The following is a 21,922-nucleotide window of genomic DNA, read 5'->3' as shown; positions in this document are numbered from 1 at the left end:
TCTTTTGGCCCTCAACCTGACTCACACAAGTTAAATGCTAACAGAACAGAATTTGTTTTCATATGAAGGTAATTAATGTGATAGCCTCTCTCTCTCTCTCTCTCTCACACTCTCTCTCTCTCTTAATTTCTTTCTCTTTCATTTTCTGTTTTGTAACTAGAGCACATAACATGTAGAATGCATGCAACCATTCTGATGAAATATTATGTTCCTTGCTGTGGTGTCTCCATGTGCTGCATGTGGAGCAGAGCTCCCCTGTGTCAGTGGTGCTGCAGAATTACTTTTCACTGCCCCTCTCAGACTGAAAGTAAAAACCCAGAGATAGCACATGGAGGCTCTTTGGAAAGCTCTTGGGAACAGTCGGTTGGCTTGGTACACTGTGGTACCGCTGTGTACTGCTGCAGTTCTGTGATCTTTTTTAAAAAGCATGGAAAATGGACAAAAAGCTCTTGTTATCATGCACACATTCTTTCAAATACAGTCTGATGATACCTCTCTCAACCTACTTAATTCTGAGTTTGAAACACATCTTAAAGTCACTCAGGGCTGAGATTGCACGTATAGATAAGAGGGGAATAAATTCTCTTACAATGTGACGCTGGGTCAAACATCTATGCCGTGACTTCACTTAATATCAGTAGATACAGCAGGGCTTAATCAGTTGGGTTTTTTTCTCAATACTGGCCCTCACAACTCAATACTTAGTATTCATACTTTATAAAAATCAAAATTATATGCCTTGAGATTCCTGGTGAAATCATAAGTCAGTTGGGATACGTGGCTGAGCAGGCTCTTGCCTGTAGAATGCAGGATTTTGTTTCCTACAGCTCTTGTTCTGTCTTAAAATCTGAATGTTCAGAAACATGAATTCTTTTGCCTTGCTTACTGCTGCATGCCATCTTTTCTATTCCCATTACTGACTCTACTGATTACTGTCATTGAGAGATAATGAAACTATATTGAGCATTGGTAGAAAGTGGAGGTTTTTGTTTTTGTTTTTTTTTTCCTTCCATGTTTGCTATTGTACTGATTTCACCCTTACATTATATGCAAGTTCTTGGGAATAAAATGAAAGAACAAATCTACCTTACTTTGAGAGGAAGATACTATTCAGGAGGTAATGCATTTCAGGATTCTTTTTGCAGGCAATATCCAGTCACTCTGGATCACAGGACAGTGTTTTCACATGCAGAAAGGTGGAAGGGAGCAGTGTAATGCATAATGTGTAATGTGAAAGAAGACAACTCAGCAGAGAAAGTGTAGGAGCACAGAATAATGGAACAGATGGAAAGAGGAATGTAATTGAGAAAAAAAAAAAGGCAGGCATAATAACCATTTTCAATGATAATCAGAACACAGAAAAGAAAAAAGTAACAATAGAAGTGCCAATGTAGGGCCAACTAGATCTTAAGAGGCTGTTGTGAAGGGTCTCTTAGATGAGAGCTCCTCTTGTGAAGGATGTGTGGTTACAAACTGAATTCAGTAAATGGGAGAGAAGGTGCACAGGATGAGTGGGAAGGGGCACAGATTCATCTGTGAGATACTGTTTTTTCCAGCACCTTTGTTATTATATTTGAAAAGTTCATGAACTCATCATGTGCCAAGAATCATTCTCATCCATACATACCCACTAACTTTTCATACATGAAACGTCAGAGGATTTTGAAGTTTAGGCAGTGGAATCTGTGCTATTAGATTGAAGGTTGTGCCTGTAGTAAGCTATGTTTTGTTCAACACCATTGATTCTTTTGCACAGAAAGCACTCTGAGATCAAGAGCACACAGTCTGACCACATTTGTGAGCTAAAATAGTACTCAGAAGAACAATAATTTGCTGTTTATTTCTCAGACCTCCTGATAAGGACAGCAAAGGCTAAAGGATAGAGCAGCGCAGTGAAGAAGTGGTTACTCATAGTAGTGGATGGCCCATGTGCTGAAAAATAGGGCTATTGTAATGGAACAGGCCTTGATTCCACAGACTGCTTAATGATGTTCCTAAGCCCTTTCTGAATAAGGCCTTGCAGGAAAGAACAGAGCTGAATTCTTATTTTGAAAGTTTTAGTGAGCCCCAGAACCTATAAACAATGCTGAAATATTCCACTTCATAATATTAAGTGTTTGTAATCCACCCAGTTATGCATTAAAAAGTCATAAAGAACTGATATACTTTCAGTCACAAAATAATATCAATATATCAGGAATATCTTGAAGTTATATTAAATGAGTAGGGAGTGTGTGTATTGAAAGCCCTGAGTAAGTTAAATGGCAGGTCTCTATCATGTAACAGGATGCATATGATAAATAATCTGGAGAGGGATTTAAACTAACACAGAAATTGCTTTTTGCCTAAAAATAGGATAATTTTTGCCTAGATAAGGTATTCAGTTGGCAAAGTGATAACATTTGTAAAGACAAAGCAGATGGCGAGTAGTTTAACAAGATGAATGAATCAATAATTATAATATCTACTTCTTTTTTCAGAAAGTTTTCCTGAATATTTAGTGGCTTTCTTTGAGCTAGATTTGTAAGAATAATAGTTACAATGAAGCTGCAGAAGCACTGAACCTCATGCAGTACTGCTGTAGCTATTGTGGTTTCTGCAGAGTGTTTGTTGGGTAGTTGGCTACACAGTGTGGTGACAGCATATCCATTATACCAGTAGGGCTTGGCTACAGTCCTAGCCCTACACATGTGGCTGACAGCTCTGTTTTTTCCATTTGTATTTTAGCCACTTAAAGAAAAAGTATGTGCCCAGGAGTGTTATGTAAGCTCATGGTAGAAATGAAAAATAAAAATGATACTGCCTTTTTTACACATTAGTTTTGTTGATGATCTTAGTTTTCAATACAAAAGGAGAAATATATCTAAAGCTGTATTTAATTAAAAAGTATTAAACTTCACCATAGTGGCATTTAACAAAACAAAACAAAGTTGGGGAACCTCCTGTATCAGTTAGTTTCCCTTTAAACTCCTGATTTCTTTCTGTTGGCCTGTGGATATTTGTATTTTAGACATGTCCACTTAATGCTACAGAGTAGCTGTGAGTTACCTGAATTAATTTTGTATGAGATTCTGTATGAAGGAAGTTCCAGGTACTCTGAGTACCTGAAACAAGCTAGCTGCACCAGGATGTAACTCAGCAAAGACTAAATTTCTCCTGTTGGGAACTATGGTATCAGTGTGCACAGTACCACCAAGTCCCCGTTGCTCCTATACCTTGGCTGCTAACCAGCATTAAAGCAACCCGTGAGTACCTCGGCCACACTGACACTGGGGTGTGGGTGCATCTTCCTGTCTGCCACCTACACAGCTCTGGGTGATGGAAACTTCTACTGCCTGAATTCTTCACCATTCTTCCTCTTCCATTTTTCTTCACAGACAACAGAGGTATAGAACGAGATACACTCACTACCTCAGCTGCCACAGCTATAAAAGCAGGGAGACCAGGACCTTGCTGCATCCTTTCTGCAGATGCAGAATTTGATTCCCTATTTTTATTTTAGTTCTTCTGTTCCACCCCTTCACCCCTACTCCCTCCCTGCTTGGTCTTGCTTTGAATGTCTTTGCTTTCTTTTGATTAAATTAGGTGCTCTTGGAATCTTAATCCCGATATGCAGGGACCAAACACTAATCAAAGCTTGTGTGATTTGTCTAGTATAGGAAATGAATGAGTTGCTTGGCCTGTGTAAAAGCCTGTTTACTACAATTCCTTATTTTTAACATTCTTAAATTCTTTCAAAAGGAGCAAAAAACTCTTCCTTAATTGCTTCCACTTAAATTTTAAATTCACTTGTTATTGCACCCAAGAAGAAATTCCCAATATCCGAACTCGAACTCCTCTTTTTTGTGTCTGTTGATCCTCACACCTCCCCAGACACCTACCAATATGAAAATTAAAATACTTCCCAAATACCACCCCAACCCCCCCCAAAAAAAAAAAAAAAAAAAAAAAAAAAAATCATCTATGGTTTGTTGTAAGTTCAGTATTTCTAAGAATAGGAATTAAGTCATCTGAGTAACTGGCCAAAAACTGTAACAGGAGTGAGATGGATGCCAGCAAATGTGATTGATACCAGTAACATAATAAACACATAAGCAAAAATGCTCAAGATAGTCTGCTTTTGAATATAACATACATATTCATAGAGCTCTAACTATTCTTACAGAAATGCAAAAGTTTGCTTTCATATTACAGAATTGTGCTAAAAAAGTTCCCTTGTCAAATTGTCATAAGTGCTTTTTAATCCTGAGGACTGAAACATCAAGGTAGTTAAAAGATTTTAACTCAATTACCCTTTTTTTGCAGAATGATCAAGAGTCAGCCTCAGGAGTACAGTTTCATTCCTCGAACATGGATCTTTCCTGCAGAATACACACAGTTTCAGAACTATGTAAAAGAACTGAAGAAAAAACGTAGACAGAAAACTTTCATAGTCAAACCAGCTAATGGTGCAATGGGACATGGGTGAGTTGTGAGTTAACTTCAGTCTTCTTACCTGTTAAGGTGAAACCCAGTGCTACTTACAACATTAACAGAAGCTGTGTATTAGTAAGGAGATTGTATTTTGAGTTGTGTGAAAGTCAGTATATTGGGTGAAGGCTTCACAAGCCTTAAGCAAACTCAAATAATTATTAAGAATACAGTTATTTTATTGTGATTTTTTCTGCTGTGCTTAGATTTATAGGGTGAGATTGTATTGGGCATAAATGGCAGGGTTTTGGTGGCTGGAGGCTGCAGGGATGTCATGTGGGAGATCAGGATCTTTCACAGCTTTAAAACCAGCCCAAACACCCCATTGTGTTCCCAAAATGCAGCCAGTCAGAGAAGCAGAAACATGCTTGAGAGCAGCAGCCACAAGGTTTAGGAGAGACAGAGGAATGCTGTTGGGGATGTGGCTGCATGTACGCACTTGGAAGCAGGGCATACCCCTGAAGAGATGGAAACCTGCAGTTGAGCTGAAGTTTTGTTTGTGACAGAGCTGCACAGTAAAAATCCAGAGAGATAAATATTGCATTTTTAGTTATCTTTTTAAAGGTATTTTTGTTATAGCTTTTATAGCTTTTAATATAAATTTGACTCATACAGTGTAGTAAAGTTCTTAGTTTTTCAGCATATGTCAGAATTACTATAGAAATAAGGCCCCCAAACTTTTCCATTTCCTCATTTTTCAGTCCTCTTGAGAAGGGCAAAGATAAGCTAAAGGGAAAGGTACCAGCATAGTTCTGAGAAATTTCTGTGAAGTACTTCACTCTATTAGGGGTATTCAGCACCAGACCTCTGAAATGTATAATAAATAATAGAGAATAAGATTAAGGTAACATTAAGGTTCTGGGAATTTTAGGTTAATAATGCTGTACTGAAAATATCAGCTTTTACAGTTATTTAAAAGTCTGTGTAGTTAGAGACTGGAAGTTCATAGGTCATATATAAACCTTCTTTCATTCTGGTGTGAGGGAACTGGAAATAAAGAAATACTGAGCTTAATCTATGCCATCCTCAGTCATACAGATCAGTGTCCTGCTTTGCAAACTTCATCACCTGAGGTTAGCACTGAAAGTTCTTTGCAAGCTGTACCTCAGGCAGAAGTTGTGACAAAGACTAGAAGTCTATTTTTAGAACTGCATGGGGAATAATCACAGAAGCTGGAGACTGGTCGTTCTGCCAAACAATTTCTAAGTGGAGAGCAAACCCATTATTACAAATTGTTGAATCAAAGCAAGCAGAAAGTTACTTTGAAATGGCTCGTTGCCTTTTTTCATCTAGTGAAGAACAATAAGGGATGGGAAACCAAAAGCTTTGTTAGGGAATGAAACTTTTTCTCTGCCCTAAAAATCAGATATCTAAGTCTCTTTCTCTAGGTAAACTTTAGCCTCACTACTTGGCTGAGTGACCACAATAATCTATTTCAAAGAGTAATGTCCAAGTTTTAAAATGACTCTTGTTTTTACCAGGATCTCTCTAATAAGAAATGGAGAAAAGTTACAAGCTCAGGATCACTTAATTGTTCAGGAATATCTCGACAAACCATTTCTTATGGAAGGCTACAAGTTTGATTTACGTGTGTATATTCTTGTAACCTCCTGTGATCCGTTAAAAGTATTTTTATATCATGACGGACTGGTGAGGATGGGCACAGAAAAGTATCATCCCCCCAGTGACTCAAATTTGGTAAGTTAGAGTTTGTTCCAATTTATTGCTTATGGTGTAGACTTTAACCTGTGTAGTGTTTGCAGGTGGTAAAATTACATAAACTGGGACTTGAGTTCATCTGGATAAACTTCTGCATTGTCATTGAAGAGAAAAAAATTTATGTGAAAGATACTTAACACATGCTTTTCTATCAAAATCACAAGTATAGCCACCTTACTGCTTATATATAAAATTTTTGTATGACTTTGCATGTATGTGTGCTGAAGAGTTTAAATATATTCTAGAGGAAAGCTAAAGATATTAACCCAAAAATTAAAGAAAATCAAATCACTTCGAGAACAGGCACATTGCCTTTATGTTCATCTGAGCCTGAGGCTGGGGTGGCAGGTGGTGATAAGGTTTATCTCCTGCTCGATCATTGCTTAGTATCCATGAAGTCTGGAGCCTTTGCTGAGGGTCCTGCCAGGTTTCAGCCATTGTGTTGGGAACTTAGGCAGAGAGAACCAGCACTGCAAGGGACCAGGGCTCACTGCAGCCCCTGAACACGAGGGAATCTCCTGCTGCTGCTGTTTGGCAGTGACTGCTTCAGCAGGGACAGGAGTATGTACTTGGCAGCTTTAGGGTGATTCAGTAGCTCTGCCTATAAACATAGAGAAAACTGAGAAATAGTAAGGGTCATGCTAAAGATTTTGCACAATTTCCTCCTCTTGTTCCACTGTATAGCATGATGCCCTGTTGGGGGATGTAAACCCTTCTCTTTTTGCTCAGACCAAAATGCAGATGTTTAAGAAAGACATAGATTTGCAGCAGTGGAAGGTATTAGTAGATTGATGTTTGTTACACCTCGCTCTGCTCCATTGCTTTTAGAGCAGCTTATGTGTAATTATGCAACAGAAAACACCATAGAGCCTTTTTGCCTATGTGAAACTTAAAATTGTTACTATTTCTTGGTGTGCCTTTGAAAAACGCAGGTACAATTTGAAGCCCAGTACAAATGCTCTATTTGGAAGTGTTCCAGTACTATATCTGGAATAGTTTGCTTTTAATATTTGTGTATTGCTGCTAATCTCGGCATTAGCAGCACTGAAATATGCTCTGAGCAGATAAACAGAGCACGCAGTTGTTTCTATGTTCTCAGAACTGCTCATGCTGGAGGTTGTCTATTGTGTGAAATAACCTGCTTGCCACTAATTACATTGTTCTTTAGATGACATTTTTCCACAGTGACATATTTCTAAATAACTCTGACTATTAGTTCAGATGCACAATTTTTTTTTTTTCATGGAAAGGTGACTCAAAACCAATAGATTTCAGAATGATTCTTAAAGGAGCAATGAAGCCATGGGAGAAATTCATTGCTTCTAGTGCTATTACAATATACTGTTAACTAGCTTGAAATTAAATTGATTGGTTTTGGTAATTTCATTAAGTTTTTTAAAGATAAGGAAGTGTAGTGAGATAAATGACAGCAGAAGGCTTGTGTTATCTATTAAGATGAATTGGAACGGAAGGCTTATGGTCACCTTAAAATATCATCTACTCTCATGTATGTAATCAAACATGACAGAGAACTGTCACTGTGATGAGGACAGGCATCACCATAGCATAAGTGAAAAGCTGAATTAATCTCTGGGAGATAATGTAAATGTACAGATCATGATTATAAATTGGCCTAGGAAAGGGAATGCTTTCTTTAAATTCAACTGATAACGTGAGTCTACTGCTGGTGACATTTTGCTCCATAAAGGAACTGTAGCACTCAGTCATTTATGTAAAGTATGTTTTGAAATTTACCTCCCTCTGATGTATGGCTACCAGCCAGTTAAAAATGAGCAATTTTGGCAGATATCAGCATGGCAGATGAGTTTATATGTAAAAGATATTTTAAAATATCACTATCATGAGAATACTTCTCATAAAGAAGTTACACTGAAAACTGAAATGTGGGATTGTCTATGAAGCAGATGCCAGAGTGTTTTTTAGCACTTTTAAAGTAGCACTTCAAAATACCGTCACTATTGTTTGCTTCTTGTGGAATGGAATCATTCTCTAAGTCATGATAATTGCTCTTTACTTTTTTAGGTAGTTGTTTACACACATACCTGTAAAAATGGCACATATACTGTATTATTTAACCAGATGTAGAGTGGTAGATCAGTTCACTGCAACTGGCTTAAGTAGAAGCCCAGGTTTTGTTGTAAAAATGCTACAGAGCATTCAGTCATGAAATCTCCCATAATCAGAAACACTGAATCTGCACGTAGTGTACTTGCAAATATGAGCTGTTTATGTCATTATTGATTTAATGTAAATTTTTCTTTACATGATTTTGAATTGACTGCTTTAGAATTGTTTTTAAAGTTTTTAAATTGTCTTTTCTTCCTTTTTTTAGAGTCAATTGTATATGCATCTGACTAACTACTCTGTCAATAAACATAATGAACACTTTGAACGGGATGAAACAGAAGACAAAGGAAGCAAACGCTCTATAAAATGGTTTACTGAGTTTCTAGAAACAAATAATCTTGATGTCTCCAAATTCTGGAGTGATATTTCAGTAAGACAGACTAAAGCACTTTTCTTTATGTTATGTATTTTTAGAAAATGAATTGCTTCTGCCATCTGCTTTACTGCAATTCAGAATGATTTTTGAAACTTTATTAATCCAAATTCTCAGTAATGGATGTTACAAAGGACATACTATAAACTCTTACTATGGTTTTTAAAAGACTAAATTCATAGTTGATTACATATGTTAGCATTTTTCTGAGGATCAAGAGTCCTTTCAAACTGTTATTCATATAAGTAATATGGTACAAAGGAATCATGCCATTTAAATTTTTGGAGACTTTATTTTAGTGTATAAAGTGAATTTTGTGTGTAAACATTTACAAAATTGTAGTCAGTGTTGCATATATCTATGTATGTATCTATGTAATTAATCAAGCACCATTGAAGTGGTTGTGTTACATGTGTCTTCAGATGAGGAATAGGCTTAAGATTGTTAGAGCTATTTTATTATTTAACTTAGTGCGAATCTCAAAGTTTGCATGTACCGTGGAAAGTATAACAATATAGTCCAGAACTGAATAAATTTACACATATGGTACTACATAGGAATAGTTTGTTTATTATAGACTAAGGCAGATGCCTTATAGACTACTTCTTTGGAATGTTAAATCTTTTTTTTCTAGTAGAAATGTATATGAAATTTGAAATGGAAGCATGAAACGCTGTAGTTCAGTGTATGCTGGTGTTTTCTCTCCTGATGAATTTTTCTGCAATGAATCTCTGCAGGAGCTGGTGGTGAAGACTCTGATAGTTGCAGAGCCGCACGTTCTTCACGCTTACCGCATGTGCCGGCCAGGCCAGGCACCAGGGAGTGACAGCGTCTGCTTTGAAGTCCTGGGATTTGATATTCTGCTGGACAGAAAACTAAAACCATGGCTCCTCGAGGTAAACCTCTTTACACTGATGTAAAGTAAGTTTTTAGGGGAGTTGACTAAGTCCCAGCAGAATCCGTATCTGTGCAAGAAAACTTGCAAAGAAAATATTTGCGCAGTTGTTGAGTATATAAAATGGTTTTCTGCAGCATCCATACAGAATTGCAGTGATCACCTTGCAGTGATTCTTGATACTGAAAGAAGGTAATTCTTTTCCTGGACCGATGTTGCATTTCAGATGCTTTTGAAAGTTTTAATGGCAAATGTAATGTTAATGTAGTTATTGTAGCTGGAGGACCTTGATTATGGCAAATGGGTACTATGTAGATTTCCTTCATGAGTGTGGCTATGTAATATGGCTCTGGTAACTTTTGTGACTGTATGCTCTTAATCTTCTCATTTTTGGGGATATGTAAACTGAGAAAACAAATTTGATATACAGGAAATTCTGCAAACAATTGATATGATAGGACTGGAAGAAACATTTCTTCTCTGATATGTTAGTAGTACAGTTAAATTATGTGGTGCTTGCACACATTTTCAACCAGGACTGTTTAAGGTTTGTCTGTTGTGTCTCTTATATTGCCCTATTAATAACATATAGATGAAGTTCACTTGTCTTTTTTCAGGTTATTTCATTCCATTAACTGGCTGGGAGGCTGTGCAACTTGGGGAATAAAGCAAAATATATTCAAAATCTCTCTATTGACAGCAAGCCATGAATATGATTTGGCTCCTGATGAACAAAATGTACACAATTAATTTACTGAATTATAACCTCATTTGCAGGCCATTAATACTGTCAGCAGTCGCTTTGTCATGCTTATTTCTCTCAGGGATTCATTATAATTTTAATTAGAAAAATAAAATTCCTCCACTGTTGCCATACAGACATAGCATATTTGGTGGCTTTGATGTTTTTGCCAAAAGCAGAGCATGACATGAACTTAGTCTGTACTACATCAACATCTTCTGTTTCTGTCCAGTGAAGCTTGCTGTCCCTTTGATTTAGCAGTGCACTTGCAGATGATCATCTACAGGTTGCCTGTAGTTTGCATATAACTGTGTAGTTATTTAAGTGCAGACTGAAGGCTCTGTGTTACATTTCATTCAGCCCCGTAGCAAATGCTGACAGACAATTCCGTGAGAGGTGATGCGTCAGCCGGCACAGGGAGGCCATCAGAAGGACACCTCTCTGTCTGCTCTGATGTTTCCATGAAGTATGGAGATTTTGGGGTGTTTGAGTCACCACTCTGATTCTCAGAGGAGAATCATACAATCCCAGACTCTTTGTTTCTGAGGGAGTAAAGTAGTAAATGCTCCGCTGGTATTTTGAGTTGCTGGGGAATACTTCAGGTCTTGGAATTGTGTACCTGATAATTATTTTTTTAATGCAAAAGTCTAAGTATTTCCTTTTCTGCTTTTGGTAATACAGGTATCCTTCATCATTTACCAAAACTAACCAAAATTTCAAACTTCAGAACATTAATTTTGTACACTCCTTTACTGTTTTTTACCTTGCTTGTTCAGGCTTTTTTGCAGCACTTCCAACAGAGTATGTAGATGGATACACACTGTATGTATGCTGTATGTAGTGTGGTACAGGTCAAATCTGCAGTGTATATACATAGACTATACACAATATATATGTGTGTGTATATAGATGCACAGATATAGATATTTATTTTTTTCTAAAACACTTCTGGCTTCTTCCACCGATTTCTACTCTTATCTCTTTCCACCATTTCCCTCTTGCCAAAACCCCCTTAAGGGAGTGAATCATTCTTTCTAACCGTGGTAACATCCTAATCACAAGGCCCTGAATGTTCCCAGTGTTATGGGAAAATTGCCAAAATAGGATTAGGATGATTAGTTTCATGTTTCCATCCCTCATGTAGCTTTTCTGTTATAAAGATAGCTTAACAAACTATTAAAAGAGATAAATTGTGCAACATATTATAATGACTCTGCTTTCCTGGCTTGACTTTTGTTTATGTTGCATTGATGCATTGTAGCTTCCCTGCTCCTTGATGCTACTGAACTTCCGGAACCTTCTAGGGTAGTGAGGGCTGTGGGAAGTGCTTGATTGCCATCTTGTGGCACCAAATGTTTCTGGCAAGGATCTGTGCAGATTCCATCCTTCCTCAGTAGCAATAGTGTCCTAGATATCCCTTCAATTCCCAGGAAATCCAGTTTTACTTTTTGACCAAAATTTCCAAGTTAGTTTATTTTATGTTAAAAAAACCCAAAAAACCACCATACAGTTGAAGTTCTTGGATGGCCTCCAGCCTTGTTCACCCTCATTATCAGTTAGGATCACAAAGTTGTGATCACTGGGGAAAAAGATAACATGCATTTTAATGACTTCCTCAAGTGTAGGGTACCTGACTTCCCTTGTCATTTATGTGGGCAAGGCAAAAGAAACCTTACATACACATTCAGAAATTTATTATTTAGTGTCACAGAGCTAGCAAAATCTGTTCAATCAATCCAGGTGAAATGAATATGAACATCTTAAACCAAGGAATTATTGCTAATTCCTATTAATGAAGAAGATAATTTCACATATACAAACTTTCTGTCATCTACTTGTTTCTTTTGTGTTATGCTTGTCCCATCTGTACCCCTGGAGGTCCAAAGGCCGCCTTGGTGTAGGAGAAGTCTACTTCTCTGAAAAAAGATGGATATGTGGTTATACTAAGTTTTCAGTGTCTTATGTTCCTTGCTAGGAAGAAAACACTGTTGATGGTGACATTTTCTTTGTCTTTGCTCTTAATTTCACTTAGGTTTATTTTTCTTAGTTTGCTGCCGCTATCCACTGATCGTTTTTTGGCCAGCAATTCCACATTGTCTCCAAGTTTTACCGCAAGTCTTTTACATCTCCTGGAATCATGCCATGTGCTTTCTTCGTTACCCTTAGACCCAATATTATCTAGTTTACAAGGTTGCATTCCTGTAGTGAACACAGTTTGGCCACTGGCATCAGTGTCTGGATTTTCAAGGCCTTTGCACTCATCATTTGCTTGTACTTTTGGGGTCCCTTAGACAATCCTGCTTTTGACAACAATCTTCAAGAGATGCCTTGCTGATAAAATTACTGATGTTGTATTAACACAACCTAGTTGTGCATGTCCTGGTTCTCGGGTCACTGAGCTCTAAATAACCATCTCCCAGCAGACAGGTGCACAGACAATGGTTTGGTAACCAGTTCTTATGAGAACCTATTGTGGCATATCACTAGCACGTTATCAAGATTACAGTGTCACAGTCTTGCTGATTAGTCAGCAGCCGTATTTATAATCTTGTGATGTGATAGGAGATGAACAGGTCAATCAAAGAGGTTGGTCGGGTACATATTTGGATGAAAGTCTTCCAAAAAAAGAATATGTATAAATCTTTTCACTATTTCGGATGAATTTTTAAGATTTTTCTTTGATCATTAGATCTCACTGCTCACTTTGCCAGTCTGCCTGCAAAAGCAGTGAAGGAGCTGATTCCCAAAGCCTAAAGGTAGCTGTCAGTTATGAGCATAAGTGATGGGGCAGCTGGAGCTCTGCAACAGGACACTGGGTGGCACAGCAGCCACAATAGCTCTGTCCCACAGCTGTAGAGGCTCTAAGATCCTCTAATAAATTTAAAGTGCTAAAACAAAATAAACTGCTCTTGCCTTCTGCTTTGGACATGCAAACTGTATCCCACTTCTGATTTGTGTGAGGCACAAGGTATTAGTTTTGACTTCTGAAGCTCTTTTTTATCTGTCCCTTCTGTAACCAGCACTGCTCATTCACTAGCAAGATGAGATTCCTGCTGGTCATTAGAACCCATTACTCAAGTATAAATTTTTATGCCAATCTGGAAGGAGTCCCCAGAATAAATCATTATTCTTCCTCAAATACTCCTGAAAACTGAGGTTCTGCAGGGAGTCCAAAAGTTGTCAGGGTTATAGGATGGCTGATTGAGGCTCCTGGCTGTTAAGTGTATGATTTAGTCTCACTATGAGATTCCCAGTTGCATTTTCCTTGTTTCTCTATATTTATGGTACCATTTTTAGTCTCTTATCTTGTACTTAGCTTAAAAGCTTTTGGTAGCTGAGACTGTTAATTATCTTATGTTTTCACACTATGTACTGATTTAATAACTCAGATCTCTATGTGTTGCTGTCAAGTGTATCTGAAAAGTTATTTAAGTATGCTAAAGAAGACCTTGGATTAGAACCTCTTTCTTTCCTTGTATAGATGTTACTTTTTAGAGTAGTATTTAAAGTTTCTTTCAGACTGGGAACTAGGAAAGGGTTTAACTCTTTCTGTGCTGGACCACCATAGCATGGCACATTTATGTTATGTTATGTTATGTTGTGTTTAACTGCACTTTGTGCGTTAAATTTTCTGGTGGCAGCAACCAAGAGTAGATTAGACTGGATTCACAGTGGCAGGACTTGAATGGTGTTCACTGTAAATGTCTGGATAACCTGGTGACTGAAAGGGTACATTTCCCAGCTCTCAGTAGCTGTGACATCCAGTACTCTATTTAAAAAATATACAAATGGAGAAGTACTTCTCAACGTGTATCCTCTTAATCTCTGCTGTATTTGAAAGAGCCATTTCTATAAAGTCTGTTACAATAGGTGTGTTCCCAGTGAACCTCAACATTCCTGAGTCTTCTGTGTCTCATTTTTTTTTTCAGATTAATCGTGCCCCAAGCTTTGGAACGGATCAAAAGATAGACTATGATGTAAAAAAAGGTGTTCTGCTAAATGCATTAAAGCTTCTCAACATACGGTACCTTGTCCTCTTTTCTTCAGTCCGGCTCTATTTCTGTTGCTTTGATTTTTATTTTTTTTTAATTTGAATTGCACTCCGAGAAAATGAAAAACCTTTTTTCCACCTTCATAATTTCAAAATGTAAATGTTTCCCTTGCTGTAAGTTTTGCAATAGAAATTAATCTGAATTTAATTTTTCTTCATGCATAGGTGCTTGCAAAAAATGAATGGTAGTAGTAATTTTTGTACTTCTTTTTAAAATTTTTTCAACCCCATCTTGAAGTTGGCATATGTATGCAGTCATGGGGTATGTGGCTGGAAAGGAAATTGGTTTGAGTGGTAGTGTCATGTTCAGTCAAAAGCCAAAAAGCCATACCCCTCTAGAGGAAAACTTTGTAGCTGAGATAATTTGAAAAGAATCTACACCTCAGGAAAATACATACAACCACGTTAGTATGTTATATTATAGCACAGAGTCAATTCAGTATCCCTTAAAGGGTGAAGAAATTATAGCCATGAAAGTTAATGTTAAAAAAACCCCAACCCTTAATGAATGTTTCAATTATACTTTTATATGATAAGCACACAACTGACTGGAAAATACAGATTATATACTTGATATGAAAGTGCATCTCATTTTGGCTGCATTTAATTGGCATTTCTTAATATCATCTGTGTTTCAGGACAAGTGATAAAAGGAGAAATTTAGCCCAACAGAAGGCTGAGGCTCAAAAAAGACTGTATGGCCAAGGGCCAGTGAAAAAACTGTTGCCAGGTTCCTCAGACTGGGAGAAGCAGCGCCACACACTGGAAAGGAGGAAACAAGAACTGGTAGGAAGGGAAAAAGAGTGCTGTTTCTGGCTCATGGTTTATACTCTCTTTTGTTTTAATTGTCTTACTTTCTTGATTTGTAGAAGGAAAGACTTGCACAAGTACGTAAACAGATTTCCAAAGAGGAACATGAAAATAAACACATGGGGAACTACAGGTGAATGTTTTTGACTGTATTAGTAGGAAGTATTCAGTATATTCTTTAGGAACAGTGGAAACAAGTATTTGTGATGGATGATAATTTTCTGCCAAGAATGTGTAGGCATTTATAGAAAATATATACGTGTATATTTGGTATCTTTTTTCAGATGTTTCTTTTCCTGATTCCATTTTTTTCATGCACTTAGGAATATGACATCACAAGCGATGTTTGTGCAAGATTTGTTTGAAAGATATGACTGTCCACATTCAGTGTACCAAGAATCATGATTGTTGTTATGGACGTATTCTCTAATCACATATGATCATTCTTAGTGGCAGGGGATGCAATATGATTATTCCCCTGTAAAAATGTAGTATTTGAATTGTATCTCTGAGGCTTGCCAAAATTTCAGAAACTTTATGGGTGCTTGCCATTTTGAATAGTGTAACATTTGAAATACTTTATTTGTATTTTTGCACTTTGATTCTGGATCTTGGTAGGCTGAAATGTAAGTACCTTCAGATTCCTTGGTAAAATATGTTCAAAAGAGAACATTTTATTCTTTTTTAATGAACTTTACATTGTCAGTTATGACAGGCATTGACTAGAAAACAAACATTTTGTTTTGTGATGTTTTTATTATTATTTTTTTATATTTGCTTCATTGAGAAGTGAAAGCATGGCCTAGGAATAGTGGGTGAAAGGGAGGAGAGTATGGTTAGCAAGAGATGATGGGAATATTTTCCCAGTTTATAACATTCATCCAAGGTGTGAGAGGTCTGAGTTGACATATTTCATCGTGAACTAGTCAGAATGCCTTTATTGCTGTTCTTTATTGCTGCCATTTTTTTTTTTTTGAGCAGATGTTCTGTGATTCCCAGTAAAATTCTCATTTAAACAGATAGATGTTTCTGTGAAATTCGCATTTTTGATGACTTAACATTTTGCTTACAAAGAGTCTTTCTTTGTAACTTTTAATTACATATTTTCTTGATGTGTGGAGCTCAACTAGTAAGAAAAAAAACCCCCTCTAGATGTACAAGGAAGTGATGAAGTGGTTATTTTCATGCTGCTAAAAGAAAGAGAAACACTATGATGCTTTAACCGATTTTTCTTTTTGCTAACTAAAACGTCTAGCTTATTAACTAATCACATTTTAAGTTGCTTATTCAGTTCTTGACTGAAAATTGGACACATGTTCTCTTTATTTAGCTTTTGGGTTAATGTAAATCAGTAAAAACACAGGTTTTTTTCTCCTCAGGAAAAAGTAAAGTGTCACTTCATGAGGAATGTGCACTTGTAAAAAGGCAGAACAGCTTTGTGTTTTCTTATTACCATGTCTTTGAGAAAAGGCTGAAGGATCAGCAGAACATGAGAAGGAAAGTAATTTTGGCTAGAGAAGAAGAGGAATTTTATCAGAGCATTATGCAGTATTTTCTCCATGTGCTGTTCCTCTGTAGAGCAGGACTAGCTTGTGTCAGACGTCAACATAGAATCATGGAGGTTTTGGATGCTGGTATTGCTCAATGGATTAATATTGCACTCTGAATAAAAATCCAGAGAAACCTCAGTCAAACTCAGGAGGTTTGGATTTAATCTGTGGATATCAGCTCAGCAATTGGCTTAGTACATGTCTGTCTGCAAGCCCAGCAGGCTCCAGTAGGAGTCTAGGGGCAGCTGAAGTAGGAGCTACACTTCTGAGCTCTTGTGAAATCATGAGGAATTGGAAAGGATGTACATGGCTCTGAAATAGCTGCAGTCTATTTCTAAGTACATGAAGAATATTACCCTTTCTTTTAAGCATTCTTCTATGGCGCTTTTTCTGAAGTAGAATCAACACCATTAAAAGGTATTGACTGAATCTAAATTAGAATGTAAATCTCCTTTAGGTGTTTAATGCAAGCTGGAAACATCTTCATTTTTTTCTAGAACTGCCCTGAGACTAACGGTATCAAATCATCCTTTTTTTCATTGTGACAAAATCCTCATGACAGATACCTTCTCAAGGAGAAAATGTCTGAAAAGGAAGAACAAGAAAAAAAAGAAAATTGTAAAAAGTTCAGAAAAGACTCACAAATACATAAAAGTCACATGATGTCATGCACTGTATAAATGGTGTCCATGACTTGCACAGGGCAGGCAAAATTAACTTATGGATTACTCCTTACAAAACATTAAAAATCCATCTTAGCCGTATTTCTGGCTGTGTTTCAGATATTCATGACAGATGGGTTGAAGTAGTTTTCTTCAAAGCCCATTGCTGCTTGATGAACATGAATAAATCACCAAGTCCTGCTTCTGATATTGTCATAATCTCCTTACCTATGATTTTAGAGAACAATGGCATAGCTGCTCTAATGGAAAATAAGTCACCATATATAGCCATGTACCATTTTATTTATTTATTTATTTATTTATTTATTTATTTATTTATATATATATATATATTTTTTTTTTTTTTTTTTTTTTTTTTTTTTTTTTTTTTTTTTTTTTTTTTTTTTTTTTTTTTTCCTTTCTTTCTTATAGCACCTATTTCTTCCTGTTAATTTTTTGGAGGATTTAGCATTCAAGTGCAGTGCATACTCAATCTTTAATTCATATCCTGCCCACGAGATCAAAGCTATTCAGATTTTCACTGTTTTGTGTCCTTTGATTGCTAATACAAATTATCTTGTGGCTCTGAATTTGACATACAATATTTTGTTACTATTTCATTAATCATTCACACCTGTATGCACCACTCACACCCACTGAAATTTTGAGCACTGCAAAACTGGATTTTGGTGTACCTCTGGAATGACCTACATGGTATTTCTTTTGAGTGACTAATTGCTGGTTTAAACATGAATGTGTTCACTGAATTAAAAGTAGATTTAGAGAGCAAAGTTCACAGTTTATGTGTTATGATTTGATATAATTATTATAGAAGGGATGTGTACATGTTAAAAAAGAGATTGTGTATTAGTGACGTTACTTTTGTGTGGTGAATATCTCAGCTTCTATCTTAAACTCTTATTTTTTTTCCTTTTTCAGGCGAATTTACCCTCCTGATGATAAGTCATTACTTGAAAAGTATGAGAGCTTGCTAGCCACTGCTTTCCAGACGTTTCTTGCTGGAAGAGCAGCTTCACTTCAGCGGGAAATGAATAACCCCTTAAAAAGAATGAAGGTACTGAAGTACAGCGGGTACTGGCTTTAGGAGTTCCTATCTTTGAATTCATGACCTCATGGATTAGTTTCACTATAATCATGTATGATGGCTAATAAATAGCATTTGATAATGTTCCATGATCTTATTATTATTCTTTGTGCAGCTTGTGGGCCAGATCCTTGAATCTGGATGAACTGCAGTGGACCCAGGGTGGAGACAGGCTAGATGGCTTTAAGCTACTTTGCCATATCCCTGATCCTCAGCCTTACCCCTGGCCAAACCAAAGGTTGGCAGAAACTGCTTTTGAGCTGGTAATTGCCTCCTTCTTCCTCCAGTAATGTTCCCAGCCTATTCATCCACTTGTATGGACTGGAACAAGAGATATCCTAAAACCAGCTCCACTAGTTTAAGGATGTAAGGCATCCAAAGTTGTACCTGATTTGCCTACTAATTTAGTCAGAGACAGTAGGAAAACAGCTGTATTTATAACCAGCTAACATGATGTAACTTGAAATCTGAGAAATAATTTTGCGTCTTTGTAGCGGGCATCATCCAGCAGTTTTACAGAAATCTTTGTTCAATCTTTCTTCAGACTTTTATTTTTAATAACTGTTAAGACTTGATTTTAACCCTCAATTTCATGTTGCTTGCAAGGAGAGATGCATGCATGAGAAGAAATATTTCTATTTCCTCCTGTGGAGGAATTCATAGTCCTATTTCAGGAATTAGTAATCAGAGTAATTTCAAATTTATACCACTTTCTACTTGAATTTTTTAACAACAGGTTATGTTCTGCTTTGAATTAATAATAATGAAATGCCCATTTCTAGGAGGAGGACATTTTGGATCTCCTGGAGCAGTGTGAAATAGATGATGAAAAGCTAATGGGAAAATGCACCAGGCAGCGAGGACCTAAGGTATTTGACTTTAGATACCATTTTTTTATTTCACTCCATAGACAGGTTTTCTGAGTATTTTAAGTGGAGAATTTAGTTGGCTGATCCTGCTGGAAGTTTTCTTCCTCAGACTGCCATTAACCTTTCTTATTTTTTTTTTTTTTTTTAAGCATAATAGAGGCACCACTACCATTTGTCTAACTAAATTCCATTAAATTTTTAAGGAGATACCTCTTTCCCTCCCTAAACCATTTGGACGAATTGCTATGCATAGCAACAACTGCTGTATGAGAGATTGATTTCAGTGTGTGAAGGGATTATTATATCAATAGTGGATTTCAAAAGAATGCTTTCATCTCTAATTGATTAGTGCCAAAATTAGAATTTTTGAGATCATGGGATAAAAGGCATTATGGAAAGTCAAAGAATTAATTATAATTTTGATATATCTGTAGCTTGCTCCCTTGTTAGGAAGGTTGTACAGTGTATCTTGGAATCCATTTTGTATCCAAAATCTGCTTTTAATGTGAATTTATATTATTTTTAGATAAATGCTTTCTGCTTGTGTGCATAGTTCATGTGAGACTTTGCCTTAAATAAACTGCATATCTCTAAGCCAGAAAAGATAAATAGTGTTGGCTTGGCTAGAATAAGTATGTTTTTTATGTCCTGTAAACATTTTAGGTCAAGTCTGCTTAGAAGAGCCTACGCCTCTGTTCTGAGCTTTGATGGATTTGTTTATGGATGCATGTAAATTTCTTTACAGTGTTTTATGTTTCTGATGAGATGGTGTACAAATCTATGGAAAGCTGTACAAAATGAAAGCTGACAATTGTTCTGAGCTTGAAGAGGTACTTTAAATATGTGCAAGAATCCAAAGAGCTACATCTTATTACAGGCATGCATTCTGGAAAGAGGATCTACATGCCCAATCTGGTATTAAGATAGATTTGCAGGGACCTCATTAAAATATGAGGATTTTGTGAGCTTGTGCTCTAACAGCAGTGGCTTCATTTAAACAAGAGAAAAAAACCCAGTCCACCCTAGCAGTACACTCAGTGCATGCTATTACAGAGATTCTTTTCCTTGAAATTTTGTTTTCAGTTCTTTAACATGGGGTCAATTATTCAAGTTTAACATCATGTCAGTCACATTTTTCCCTTTTCCCAGAAACCTGTCTTTTCCTAGCAACCCTTAGAGAGCATCTGTCTCGTTGCCTGTACGCACACTGACTTTTTCTACCTCTACACTCCTTGCTCACAAGGCATTCCCAGGCTGGAGGCTGTAACATTTAATTAAACATTAATAGGGTACTAAGCCCAAATTGAGAAAACTCTCTCAATTAGTTTTAAGATGAATTTTGATTAATTTATGAGTAAGACTATATGCCGTGGTCTTCTTTTTTAGCAGGCAAATGGATTGTGTGGCTTACAGCTACCTTACTGGTACAATATTGTTTGCACTTAGAAAAAAATGCTTATGACCAAAATTTCCTTTTTTCCCCCCTAAAATTGTTGAAATCAAAACAGAAAACAATGAAACTAGTTTATCCAGGGAGACTGTTTCTTTTCTTTGCACTGTGCACCCTTCATGATAGGCAGGATTCTTATTCCTGCATTGTTTTTACGGTCCTGATATATTTCACAATCATTTAAACCTTGCCTCCAGTGAAGCCATGTAACCAGAGATTTTCCTGATTTCATAATGTCCTGTGTGCCCCCTTTGAAATACAGATGCCCATGCAGATGGTCCTGGTATCTTTTTCCAAAATAGCATCACCTTTTCCCTGTAAGGGTTAAGTTGCATGTGGCCAATTATACACATTTAACTGGCCACCTCTTCAGAAAGAGGCTGCTATGAGATATGGAACATCTAAACATATATCTATACAGAAATTTGGTGAAAGAGGGAGGCAGTAGAAAGTACTATTGCCTGCCAATCTGCCAGTAAGATAATAATAATCCAGCTGTAACCTCATCTTGTAACCATAAAATCCTACAAATAAAGAACTATTTGCCTATGTAGGATCTATTAGAAATAAAACCCAACAAAACAAGCACGGGACGGGTACTTTTCATGTCATGTAACCCAGTATTAAAGGTTCTTTGAGAAGGTCAGGAAGTCTGTCCCCCCATTAAATTCAGTGCCTCCCCTGCTGGCAGAAGGTACTCTTAGTCAGATGCCTTGTCTAGGGTTGCACTCTTCCTTGAAAAAAACCCAACAGTCAGAACTCAGAAAACTAACAAAACAACTGGAACAGTTAGGAAAGAGAGGTGTCTTCCTCCTCATGCTCCTCCATAGATAGAAACATGCATAAACATCTACATTTCCACATACATCTCTATACATAGGAGAGGTTGAGGGCTGTATATGTATAAATAAATACAAGCTTTGTGTGTAACAATCATTCCGTATTTGTTAGGAATTTCAGCCTTATTTTTATTTGAATGTGATTCAGCATAGGAAAAAAAAATAAATCAAGAATTTCACCGAATGAAGGCATTTTTTTCCCTGCACTTAAAATATCACTGAGTTTTGCATCGCTGGAG

The 21,922-nt window shown here is 36.8% G+C and overlaps 1 protein-coding gene across 4 annotated transcripts in view; it reads left to right on the top strand.

Moving 5' to 3' along the window:
* TTLL7 (tubulin tyrosine ligase like 7) overlaps window positions 1-21,922 on the top strand; it is a 65,819-nt gene that overhangs the window by 22,513 nt on the left and 21,384 nt on the right. For all 4 annotated transcript variants that reach the window (XM_040072836.1, XM_040072834.1, XM_040072835.2 and 1 more), the window contains exons 6-14: window positions 4,306-4,464; window positions 5,952-6,168; window positions 8,543-8,707; window positions 9,448-9,606; window positions 14,277-14,371; window positions 15,037-15,184; window positions 15,268-15,341; window positions 18,360-18,495; window positions 19,308-19,394. In XM_040072836.1, the coding sequence (XP_039928770.1) occupies window positions 4,306-4,464; window positions 5,952-6,168; window positions 8,543-8,707; window positions 9,448-9,606; window positions 14,277-14,371; window positions 15,037-15,184; window positions 15,268-15,341; window positions 18,360-18,495; window positions 19,308-19,394 (1,240 nt within the window). The remainder of the gene's footprint in view (window positions 1-4,305; window positions 4,465-5,951; window positions 6,169-8,542; window positions 8,708-9,447; window positions 9,607-14,276; window positions 14,372-15,036; window positions 15,185-15,267; window positions 15,342-18,359; window positions 18,496-19,307; window positions 19,395-21,922) is intronic.

The sequence above is a fragment of the Hirundo rustica genome, chromosome 9 (assembly GCF_015227805.2).
Source record: "Hirundo rustica isolate bHirRus1 chromosome 9, bHirRus1.pri.v3, whole genome shotgun sequence".
NCBI lineage: Eukaryota > Metazoa > Chordata > Aves > Passeriformes > Hirundinidae > Hirundo > Hirundo rustica.
This window is presented reverse-complemented; position numbering and strand designations above follow the sequence as displayed.